The sequence below is a fragment of the Ochotona curzoniae genome, unplaced genomic scaffold (genome assembly GCF_017591425.1).
Source record: "Ochotona curzoniae isolate NIBS_2020 unplaced genomic scaffold, NIBS_Ocur_1.0 scaffold_4701, whole genome shotgun sequence".
In the NCBI taxonomy this organism is placed as follows: Eukaryota; Metazoa; Chordata; class Mammalia; order Lagomorpha; family Ochotonidae; genus Ochotona; species Ochotona curzoniae.
In genome coordinates, this window is record NW_024467122.1 from 40,730,211 (window position 1) to 40,742,654 (window position 12,444).

General features: G+C 42.2%; 2 gene segments (V, D, J or C); both read right to left on the reverse strand.

The window, feature by feature from the left end:
• The window catches only part of LOC121148487, a 356,000-nt gene extending 351,828 nt beyond the window's left edge, over positions 1–4,172 (reverse strand). The window contains 2 exon segments of the C gene segment in view: positions 3,553–3,847; positions 3,975–4,172. Of these exon segments, the coding sequence occupies positions 3,553–3,847; positions 3,975–4,020 (341 nt within the window).
• A 6,515-nt stretch (positions 4,173–10,687) lies between these two features.
• On the reverse strand, positions 10,688–11,353 carry LOC121148327. The segment is given in 2 exon segments: positions 10,688–11,079; positions 11,222–11,353. Coding segments are annotated over 2 exon segments (447 nt in total).
• Between the last annotated feature and the right edge of the window lie 1,091 nt (positions 11,354–12,444).

The window sequence follows — 12,444 nt, forward strand, 5'->3', positions numbered from 1 at the left end:
CAGGCATCAGAGAGCATCTCCATCTGAACAGCTCACTGTGTGAAGAGATCCCTGTTCTGTGATTCCAGAGTACTGTCCCTGATTACTCTTTTCTAAGCTGCCTTTCCTCCCCCGACCCCAAAATTATTTTTATTGGAAAGACAAATTTACAGCAAGAAGGAGACACAGAGCAAAAGATCTTCCATCTGCTGGTTCACTCCTCATGTGGCCATAGTGGTTGGAGCTGAGCAGATTTGAAGCCAGGAGCCAAGAGTGCGGGGTACAGTGTCCCACGGTTTTGGGTCATCCTCAACTGCTTTCCCAGGCCACAAACAGGAAGCTGGATGGGAAGTGAACCAGCGCCCATATGGGAATCCTGGTGCATGCAAGGCTAGGATTTAGCCATTAGGCTACCATGCCAAGCCCAGCTGCTTTTTTTCTATTCTTCCCATTCTTGCATCTCCATATACATGAGGATACCTTAACTTAAATTGTAAATCATGGATTCAAAACTCAACTCAGTCTTTACAATAAGATCACAGGAGGTATTATTTTTCTGAGTTTTTATTTCCTACAGAATTTATTAAGTGATAACGTGGTGGTAAAATTTGAGCTAAAATGATAAAAGATATTTTGTTATTTGGCCATGAGAATGAATTCTTTTTTTGTTTTTAAAGATTTACTTATTTATTGGAAAGTCAGATATACAGAGAGGAGGGGAGACAGAGAGGAAGATCTTCCGTCCAATGATTCACTCCCCAAGGGAGTGCAATGGCTGATGCTATGCCGATCTGAACCAGGATCCAGGAACCTCTTCCGGGTCTCCCACATGGGTGCAGGGTCCCAAAGCTTTGGGCATCCTCGACTGTTTTCCCAGGCCACAAGCAGGGAGCTGGATGGGAAATGGAGCTGCCGGGATTAGAATCGGTGCCCATATGGGATCCCGGAGTGTTCAAGGCAAGGACTTTAGCCACTAGGCCACGCCGCCGGGCCCAGGAGAATTAATTCTTTTTTTTTTTTTTTGAGAATGAATTCTTATGGGAAGGTTATAATGATGACAGCAGAGCATAGATGATAAGACTGAAATGTTGGTAACTAATTTTTTTTCTAGGATGTAAGTTGTATACACACCTACCCAATGGGTAAACCTACTCTTTTAGATTATTTTCTATTAATTTACTTATCAGGAATCATTTCAAATTTCCATGGTACTATAATTAAATTGTTTAATATGTGTGTGTGTATAAGCGTATGTAATGCATGCTGTGTACATAGCCAGACACCAACAATAAAAAACGAAAGAGCATAGACAGAACAGCAAAATAAGAGAAGATGTGAACAGGTCAGAGTAAATATTTTCCTTGAGATTATGTTCATAACATTGATTTTTCCTTTTTCTTTTTAGCTTTCATATTAAAATTGATTTTTGAAAACTTTACTAGACTTAACATTTCAGAGAGCTTTTGAGCTGACAGAAAATCTGGCACAAAGTATGTAGAATATCCATATACTACTGTAACTGCCTACAGGAAAAAAAAGTTTTCTACATTTTCACAGATCAAATAGAATTCAGAAATGCCAACTTCTTTTTCTTCTAATGCCAAATGAGATGTTAGTATATTGTTATATACATATATAATATAATGTGTTGTCATATTGTTATGTTGAGATGTAGTCAGTGAAAAATAAGGAAATAAGAAAGCAAGTAACAACGAGGAAGGACAAAACATTTCTCACAACCGCTCCCTTCTGTACTTGGGACAGTTCACAGGCTAGTTCCCGCTGGTCCATAGCCTAGCCTGAGTTGTGGTTGTTCTCTGAGCCTTAATCATTTATTTTTAGATTTGACCCACTACATGAACTGAAAACTAAAACTTACCTCTTCAAAGGATAAGAGAAAGCAAAGTATCATATTTTTTTCGTTTTTTAAAGGTTTATTTATTTATTGGAAAGTCAGATACACAGAGAGGAGGAAAGACAGAGAGGAAGATCTTCCATCCGATGATTTGATCCCCAAGTGAGCTGCAACGGCCGATGCTATGCCGATTCGAAGGCAGGAGCCAGGAACTTCCTCCAGGTCTCCCACACGGGTGCAGGGTCCCAAAGCTTTGGGCCGTCCTCGACTGTTTTTCCAGGCCACAAGCAGGGAGCTGGATGGGAAGTGGAATTGCTGGGATTAGAACCGGCACCCATAGGGGATCCCAGCATGTTCAAGGTGAGGGATTTTAGCCGCTAGGCCATGCAGCCGAGCCTGCAAAGTATCATTTTAAAAGCGCACACACAAACTTATTTATTTTTATTTGAAAGGCACAGTTAAAGAAAGATGGAGAGACAGGGAGAGAGAGAGAATACACACTTTCATCTACTGGTTCACTCCCCAATTGGCTGAAATAGCAAGAGCTGAGCTGATCCGAAGCCAGGAGCCAGAAGACTTCTCTAGGATTCTCACGTGGGTGCAAGACCTAATGACTGCAGTCGTGCTCTGCTTTCCCAGGCCATAAGCAGAGAGCTGGATTGGAAGAGCAGCAGCCAGGACACCACTGGTGGCCATATGGGATGCTGGCAACACGGACAGAGGATTAGCATGTTATGCCACCACCCTGGCTCCTATGTCAGCTTCATTTTAACAACTGGCAATGTCACACCTGATGTGAAAATATATAGTAGCATTCATTTTGTAACATTCATATAGCTCAGCAGTCCTTGGGACTTTTTAAAGAACGGTTATGCTCAAAACATTTTTTTTCCTAGCATTTGAGGATGTATGATTTTGCTACTTTTTTAAAAAAGATTTATTTATTTTTATTGGCAAGTCGGATATACAGACAGGAGGCGAGATAGAGAGGAAGATCTTTCCATTCACTGATTCACTCCCCCAGTGGCAGGAGGGAGCTGAGTCCATCCGAAGTCAGGAGCCAGGAGCTTCTTCTCGGTTTCCTGCGAGGGTGCAGGGTCCCAAGGCTTTGGGCTGTCCTCAACTGCTTTCCCAGGCCACAGCAGGGAGCTAGATGGGAAGTGGGGCCCCTGGGATTAAAACCAGCGCCAATATTGGCTTCCTGCATGTGTAAGGCGAGGACTTTAGCCAGTGGGCTATTGCAGCAGACCCTGATTTCGCTACATTTTCTGTGTCATATTGCCATGGGAGAGCAAGTCACAACTCGCAGTCATGAGGGCCATTGTAAGGACTCTACTCTGAGAGAAAGGGGAAACCATTGCAAGGATTTGATCGGAGGTGTGGTTAGTGCTACAAGCATGCTGGAAGTGAGGCGAGCAGGGAAAGGCCAAAAGAGGAGCACTGGTTACTCTGTTTTAGAGTCCTGACCCTCTGGAATGCAGTATGTCTAGATGTGAGAGTACCCACAAAAGGCTCTCTGTTCCGGGTCTTGTTAGCAGAGGCAGTGTGATGGAGCTCACTGCTTCTCAGAGGCAGAGCACTTCCCTGACCTGCCCCAGCCCACTTGCTTCCATCATAGGAACCCTTACTGAAAACAAAGCGGGCCCGTGTGCCTGTCTGAGCACTCAGGTGCCCCAGGGAGTTTGCGTTCAGCTCCCCCTGCTGTCTCAGGCACTGTGTCACTCACAGCACAGAAGTACTGAGCTTCGTCGCTCCGCTGGGCTGACAGCTTCCTCAGGTGAAAAGAGGTTTCACTCTTCTTAAATTCGGCCTCAAAACCATTGGTGCCTTTCACCAAGGGCTCCCCTGTCATATACTTGAGGAGAAACTGGAGGCTTTGGCCGGGATGTTGCACGTACCAGAAGAGATAAGGAGTTCCACTGTAGGTGTAGTTGCACCTCAGCTGGAAAGCCGCTCCTTCAGGGACAGTGATGCTGCTGTCCAGCTGAGTCACAGACTGAGCTCCGCTTCCTCCTGCAACATCAACGCCGTGTCAGTGAGACTCGGGAAGGCCCACCCGCGAAGAGATGGCGTTTCTGCTCACACTCCGACTGGGATAACACTCTTGTGGACACAGAGGCGGGAATACAAGGTTACTCACTCAGTGTGAACGGCAGTGCCAGCAGCAGAAGGGTCACCGAGATCATGCCTGGACAGGGAGGAACCCAGAAGGTCTCTCCTGGAAAGTCGCTCTGAGCAGAAAAGAAGATAGAGGGATGCTACAAGAGGAGACAGCACCCGATTCGAGAGTTTCGTGTGTAGGCAAGGCCCAAAGATGATCGGGGAGAGTGCTTGCTTGTGGTGTTGAAGCTACTCTGAATACACACCTTAGTAAGTTGTGAGGTAAGAAACTCATTGGAGATCTGAGGCTTTTTAGAAGCAGTTGTCAGTCAATGTAAGAACGCCCTCTGGAGGTCAAAGTAAGAAATAAATTGAATCAGGATTTCTGTGCACCATCCTTTTCTGACTCCTACGTAGATTTGAATTTCTTAGCGCTACAGTCTGGTCAGAGTGTTTTCAGGGGTATGCCAACGTAAATGCATTACTAAGTGAATGCATTATTTTATCCTGTGAGATGAATTACATGATCATGTTTATAAATGAGGAAACTGAAGCATGAAAGAGAAGATGCAATTTGCCCAAGGTCACGATAAATAACAAAAATCGTTTGTTTAATTTATGTAATTCAAGAATCCACATTATTAACCACCAATAAGTTTGCACATTTTGCACTGGAGCTGTTTGCTTACACAGAAATCCAAGTCTTTATGAAGTTAAATAATTCGGGTCATGTTTAGTTGCTTTTCTGCAGTGTTATCCATGATGTAGTACAATTGCATAAGAGTTGTCATATCACAAGACAAATACTTAAAAGTAAAATTCATAAACAAATACTGACTAAAGAAAACCCTCAAAGAACTCAAATACTTGAAAGGATACAAAACAGGGACAATACGAAAGAAATCTCAAGAAGAGACAACTGGAAAATCATAAATGGCTGATATTTTTAAAAAGAAGAAAAAAGAGTTTAAAGAAGAAATGAGCGACCCACCGAGTAAATAAACTAAATATGTAGCATGATGGTGACTTCCGTGTCTACTGAGTTTTTTAACAGCACGTAGATCATGACCTTGATCTAGGTCTTTCTGGAAGAAACAAAGCTTTAGTAAAATGAATCCTGGGATGAGACAACCAAGAACAAAATCTGAGTATAGATCCATGGACTGTCTGAAGGGAAAGAAAGAGACACAGCGTGACCTCAGTGTGTTGAGGTGGTCACGGTAGTTATCCAAAGGTCAGGGTATAGTCAGTGTTAAAAGAAACAGTCGACGAGCAGTGGGTCAGAGTTCTGAGGGGGCAAATCACAAGCACAGAATCAAATTAGGCGGGCGGAGGAATTATTTCCTTGCTTATCAGAATGAAGAATGACTTGGTTTAGGTATAAATAATTATTTGTCTTTTGAAGGCAAAAATTTCAAAAAATCTGTTGCTTTGTGATGGAATCTCTTGGTCCTGATAATTTGAAATTCAGTGTTTCCCAAGAGAGTAACTATAGCTTTTGGATTAGAAAATCTGGAATATGTGGTAAGGTTTGAATAGCCCCTACAGAAAATAAAAGTGAGAGATCATTATTGAGGAAAAAAGAAGTTTTTCTGGAAATACGAATTGTCTAGCTAACATTGAAGATAACAACATACTTCTGTGGTGCCAGTACACACACCAGTGCAATTAGCTTAAACCCTGTTTATCAGATAAGATATACATTACAAGAAGGGAAATATTGATCCATGGTTGGTGATAATAAGATCACTGATATGACAGATTAGATTAAGAATAAGGTTAATGAGAAAAGATATAATGCAGTATGCCATGACATTTAAGTGTTATAGATAAGAAAATGGAAAATGTATCTGAAAAATAAGACAACAATAAAGGAATCAAGGGGCTAAAGACCACATAAAGTCAAGTAACAGGTGCAGTGAGAGTAACTGGATGTGAAATTTGAGACTGGATGCAAGATTTCAAAGGTAGAGCAACAACAGACTGGTGAATTATTTTTTTTTTTAAAGATTTATTTTTGTTATTTTTTTCATTGGAAAGGCGGATATACAGAGAGGAGAGACAGAGAGGAAGATCTTCCGTCCGATGATTCACTCCCCAAGTGAGCCGCAACGGCCGATACTATGCCGATCCGAAGCCAGGAGCCTCTTCCGGGTCTCCCACATGGGTACAGGGTCCCAAAGCCTTGGGCCGTCCTCGACTGCTTTCCCGGGCCACAGGCAGGGAGCTGGAAGGGAAGCGGGGCTGCCAGGATTAGAACCGGAGCCCACATGGGATCCCGGGCATGCAAGGCGAGGATTCAACCACTTGCGCCACCGCGCCGGGCCCTGACTGGTGAATTATTGTAAGAGCTTTTTAAAGTGGGGATATAGGATTTAATGGCTAACAGAAATTCTGACTAATGGCGTTTAAAATGGATAGATTCAGACTTCACTCTGAATGGCCCATGTGGACAATCAAATCACCTAGTATTTAGGTTATTGTGGAATCTTTTTAAGGAGTCAGACGTTTGCATACTCGAGGAGTGTTGCCTGTTTCTGAAGATAACAGTGGTGAAATGGAGAGGGAGAAAAGGGTGAAGGGCTAGCTTTGGAAAGTGCAGAGATAACAACCTGTTATACTGGGAGCAAAGAGCATGTTGCTGCTACCTTGGAACTTGAGGCCTTTTAAACAAGGAAGTAGAGTGAGCACAGCAGAAGGGAAACAACATTAGACAGAAACTGACTACAAATAGAAACTGGTTGTACAGAGTTGAATTTCAATTGGAGCACTTGGAAGGAATTTTTGCAGGAACTGTAAGATTAGAGAAAGAGAGATAGTTATATGGTGGATTTGCACTGCCCTGCTAACATAATTCTGATCTTTCAGTTAGTAATGTTTTTAGGTAAAAGAAGATGCTTTCTTCAAGCTTTTGCCAAATATATCTACCATATATCATGTTGTGAACAATAAGGTATGAGTATTATGAGCCTTTTATTGTCACGTATTACTCAACAAACTTTTCAACTTTTTAATTTAAAAAAAAAACACAACTATGCTCCATGTAACTACAAATTCAGAATCAGAATTTCTATATTTGAAACCCAGATATAGGAAAACAGGATATTACTACACTTCTCATCTGTAATAGAGGATCAATCCAGAGTCATGTTTGTTTAGCAGATATGTTGTTATCAAACAGCTCAGGCACAACAAAGGAAAGCTAGTAGGGCATTACCTAAAACTTCGTGCTAATTAATAGATTATGTAATTAGTATGAGCCATTGTACAATTATTAAGCTTTCAATCGAGTATAATATATATAATAAAGCATATATCTATTGTAAGGTATAACAATCTTGTAACCAGTGCAAGATCAAGAAATCAAAGCCTTGAGAGCTTGACTTGTGCAGCAGCAAAAAGACTTACTGCCTGTGACATAAAACATTCCATACAGACTCACATCTCAGCTGCTCCACTTCCAATCCAGCTCCCTGCCATTGGCCTGGAAAAGCAGTGGACAGTGGCCCAAGTCCTTGAGCTCCTGAAAATATGTTGGGGATGTGGAAGAAGTTCTTGGTTTTGGCTGGCTCAATCTTGGCCTATTGTGACCATTTGTGGTGTGAACCAACAAATAAGCTATTCCTCTCTCACTCTCTATGTGTAACTCGGACCTTCAAATAAATCTTAAGCAAGCCTTGTATAAAAGAAAGTGTAAGTAGCACTTTCAAGCCTCTTTGTGCTGTCAGTCCCGTTGAAGCATAAGGAACTCTACCCTAACATACGTGTTAGCTGTGTCTCCTTTTGTACTTTATAGAAATGGGTTGTGTGTTGGCCATTTGAATATCTTCTTTAGAGGAAAACCAGCACCTGTCTTCTTTATTCTTGTTCTCTCTCCCTCTCCCTCTCTCTCTAACAAGGTGGGCCACTGGGCAACAATGTGTGCTGCAAGGATTTTCTGTTTACCGACTACCCTTTTAACTCTCTAAATTGAAAATTCATGGCACTTTAAGAGTGATGCAGTTTGGATGTTTGCAAGTTTCTGAACACAGTCTGAGAAACACTTTTCAAATACAAAGCAATGAAAAATATCTTTTCTTCTAAACATTTTATATTTTCTTCTCACACTCAAATATGCATAATATATGATCTTCTATTTCTGCATATGTGATAAAGGCTGATGAATGTGTTCTATGTGATAAAATAATGATTACTGCTTATCAAATAGACATGATAAAATCTTAGAAGAGAGTGCAACTACCTCAATACTAATTTTATTGTAATAGTTTTAATCACATGTCTCTCTTTTATTATTATTTTACTTAAATTTCCCCCTATTTTTAGATTTTTGTCCTTTCTCAGTCACCATTTTTCATAAATGACATCAAGAAGTTCTTGAAGTTTCTTCTAGATATTAAACATTTTCCAGAAGTTTTCTCCCCTATTCTATGCCCAGGAAATTTCCTTCCCTGTGTTCTATATTTGTTTTCACAAAACTCTTATCTCTTACCTTGCTTGACTGGAAAGTTAATTAGAAAGTGACTTGGTTGGGTTGGCACCATGGCACATCAGGCTAAGCCTATGCCTGTAGTGCCAGCGTTCCATACAGGTGCGGTTTCAAGTCCTTGTGGCTCCACTTCCAATCTAGCTTCTTGCTATTGGCCTGGGAAGACAGTAAGGGAGGGTCCAAGTTCTTGGGCCCCTGATCCCATGTGGGAGACCTGGAAGAAACGCCTGGCTCCTTGGCATATGGAGCATATGGAGGATCTGTTTCTCCTTCCCTCTCTGTTTTATGCAATTCTGGAGAAACAAATTGGATACTCTCCTAGCTTTAGATCCGCCTCTCAAAAACACTTCACAGAGTTTGTGAAACATTAGAATTGTTATTATGTACTGCTGAGTAGGAAAAGGTAAAAGAAAATATGCTTTGAAAGGATAAATATGAATGTGAGTCAAGGCTTTAGTAGGAGAGAAGAAAAATTTTTTAAATATATTAATGTGTGTATTTGTGTTACAACTTGTGTTCACCTTGGGAATTTCATAGTGGATGAAAAACTTACCTAATAGTCAAATTTCTCTTAGAAATCAACCCATGTGCGTATTCCCATCAATACATTACTTTAATTAGTATGTGTTTTTCAGGTGTATAAGCATTTAATGCTGTTTTGTATTTGTTCTTGTGATATACTACATTAGTTCCTATGTGATAAACTAATGGCACAGCAAGAGCATGGCACCTGCACCTACCTTGCATCAGTGTGGGCATCTGGCTTGCTCCTAAGTGAGTGGGCTCATGGGATCTGAGGGTGTAGACTTGTAGGGGGTCTGGGAGATGACACTGGTGGGGCTGTGCAAGGATCTTGGGGCTGTGTCTACTCAGACAGACTGAGCCTGTGAATCTCCCCATATTTATGGTTCTAAGTGGATAGAGGGTTTGGAGAGGGGAGAGTCCTAGGTTACATGCTGGACTAGTGGACCAGGCTTGGGGAATTGTGAATGTGCTTTGGATCTTGCTGGATGGAGGGGTAGGGTCTCAGGCCAGCATGGGTGCCGAGAGCTTGGGTCCCTTGTGGGTGAGCAGAGCTCCAGGCCAGCATGTACTGCAGTCCCCACTGGTATACATGAGGGCTGAGTGTATGGTAGACTGAGTTGGGCTGGGCTGCTGCATTCATTGGTTTGTGTAAGAGATGGGACTGGAGACAGACTGACCTGACAACTGCAACCACTCCTGTGTGAGCAGGCTGAGTGGGGGCCAGACTGAGCTAGACCCCACACTGGCTAGCACACAAAAGAGTCAGATCTGGGGTTAAATCAGACGAGGTTTCTTTGGGAACTTCCCCAACTGAACCTCTGGACTCAGAACTCCAACCACAGAGAGAATCACGAGATCTGTGGTCTGACCATGGAGTGCATCTGTCAGAACTGGGCCTCCTCAGTTGCTAAGACATGAATGGCATGCCCAAATGCACATGAAGAATATGGCAGTCCATTGGGGCCTGCAGAGAACTTCTAGCACCATAGCAGAGAATGGAAGGCAGAACAAATTGGTCAACTATGCCAGCAAGGAATTGATAGCAAGTATCTGGGCAAATGGAGACTCTAAGGTGGACTACATCAGTCAATGGACTTGGAAAAATTTCCACATTCTTGAGGAATTAATTAACAGCATCTCAGAACTATTGAAACCACTTGAGCAGAAACTTTGGAGCATGCTCCACATTGAGGACCCTGGGATGACTTCAGGTGGCCATTCTCCACCCCTAGAGAATGGCCTGACACTGTTAGGACACTGGGTACAGTTTTTCCTCTTCTCTCCCATCTTTCCCTGAATACAGGAGGAAGAAAAAGAAACTTGAAAACAATGGTCTCATCCATTTCCCCTTAATCCTTGACCCTTCACACCTTAATCAGTGGCCCCACTGATTCACTCCCAAAGTGGCCACAATGGTCGGATCTGTGCCAAGCCAAAGCCAGGAGCCTGGAACTTCTTCCAGGTCTCCGACGCAGGTGCAGGGTCATCCTTGACTGCTTTCCCAGGCCACAAGCAGGGAGCTGGATGGGAAGCGGGGCTGCCAGGATTAGAGCTGGCATCCATATGGGATCCTGGCACATACAAGGTGAGGACGTTAGCCACTAGGCTGTGGCACTGGGGCCTTAATATGATATGGTTTCGTGTATTAGTGCGAATTGATTATGAACGGTGTTTGGTCCAATTAGCTGAAGGAACTGCAATTGCTGACATGCTTGTTTATCGATGCTTGGATATTCTGGAAATCACAATCCCCTGAGATCACATTTTCCCCTTACACATGGCTTTCTGTTGATGCTGTGTTCTACAGGGTTTGGGTACAGACGGCAGGGGCCTGAGAAGCATTGTGTCAAGGCACAGAGGTACGTGGCTGAGTCTTCCAGCTGGGGTCCTTTGATGTACATATAGCTGTGACGCTCCTTAGTATCCAGTGTGACTCTTACTCGTCCTGCCTGCTTTTCATCCCCATTTAAACGCATGGCAAACATGAGCTTGGGGCTTTCTGCAGGTTTCCATTTGTACCAATACAAACCATAAAAAGAATCAAAAGTGAAGCTGCAGGTGAAATTGGTGTTCTCTCCCTCCTGAACATGCAGGGACCGAGGTCTTTGCTCCACATTCAACATGCTGCTTGCTCCTGTTTAGAAAGATAGAGTCACACACAGAAATGTTCTCTCTACAGAGTTCATAGTTGCTTCACAGAGTCACCATCTGTGGCCTCCTCCCAAATCACTGCCTCTTAGACTACCCAGAGTACCTTCAGTAATCCTTGGACTTACCACCAAGATGAAACCACAGGAGCAGCAATGAGGTTGCCCAAGGATCCTTGTCCATTTGTCCTGCCTTTGTCTCCTCAACAGGGGGATGACACTGCCATCAGATCTGGGGTTATCTGCTGCTTCAGAGAACAGGACTCTGCATGCATGTCATTTCCTGACCAATCAGAAATAAGCTCCTGTAATTGTTCTAGAAACACACCAACCAGTTCTGCCCTAGATTCAGTTTCCTGTGGTTCTCAGGGAAGGATCAAAGCCCATTTTCTTGAAGTCACCTTCCCCAATATTTAGAAAATGTTCCCAAATTTGGAGCACAGAGATTAATGATGATCTTCCCGAAGTGGACTGGCTGATCATGGATGGCTATCACCAAGTTGATAGGGAACTGCAGGATGAGTGGATATCAGTAGTATGTAGGCTTGGAATCTTTCATACAAATTTTCAAAAATCATTTGAAGATCTCCAAATCCCTCAAATTATAAGTGTGAAAACATTCCATGTGACAAATGATCTCTGAACTTTGAGCACCTTATTCTAAACAAAGAGTTGCGTAACATAGACTCACTATCCCCAATAAGCAAAAGCTAATGATAAAAAAGACATTAAGAAATTTATTCTCAAGGGCAATTAACTGGTAGGTAGAATATTAATAGCATATACCTGTCTGGATCTGGAGTCTGCTAAGTTTCAATGCTGAGTAATTATTGAAAGTGTTAAATATGTTCCAAAAACAATGAGTGTCTAAGCTGTGGTTCTTCTTTATAATGGTCTCAAGGGGAAAGCAATACAAATGCTTGCCAGTTGGAATGAATTTATGAAATATATATCCAGGCAATGAGCTATTATTTATCAGTTTAAAAAAATTAAATGTGAATCCATGCTACACTATGCATGGAGCTCAAAAGCATTCTGTTAAGGAAAAACAGATATATGAGATCACATACCAAATGATCCAACAGAAATAAATGCTTGAAGGAGGAGCCTCTACAGAGACATGAGATAGACCCACCTGAGGTAAGAAGTTGGATTACTAAATAACTGTAATTGGGCACAAAAGATCTCTGTGATTAAAATGTTTAAAATTGGATCTGCCTACAGATTCACCAACAGCTCATTTATTGAGATCATTGCATTGTCAAGTTCAAAATGGTTGCATATTCACAACTTGCAAATGATAGCCCAATGATTTTTCAAAAAGTTAGTTATTTTATATTTATTTGTTTGCA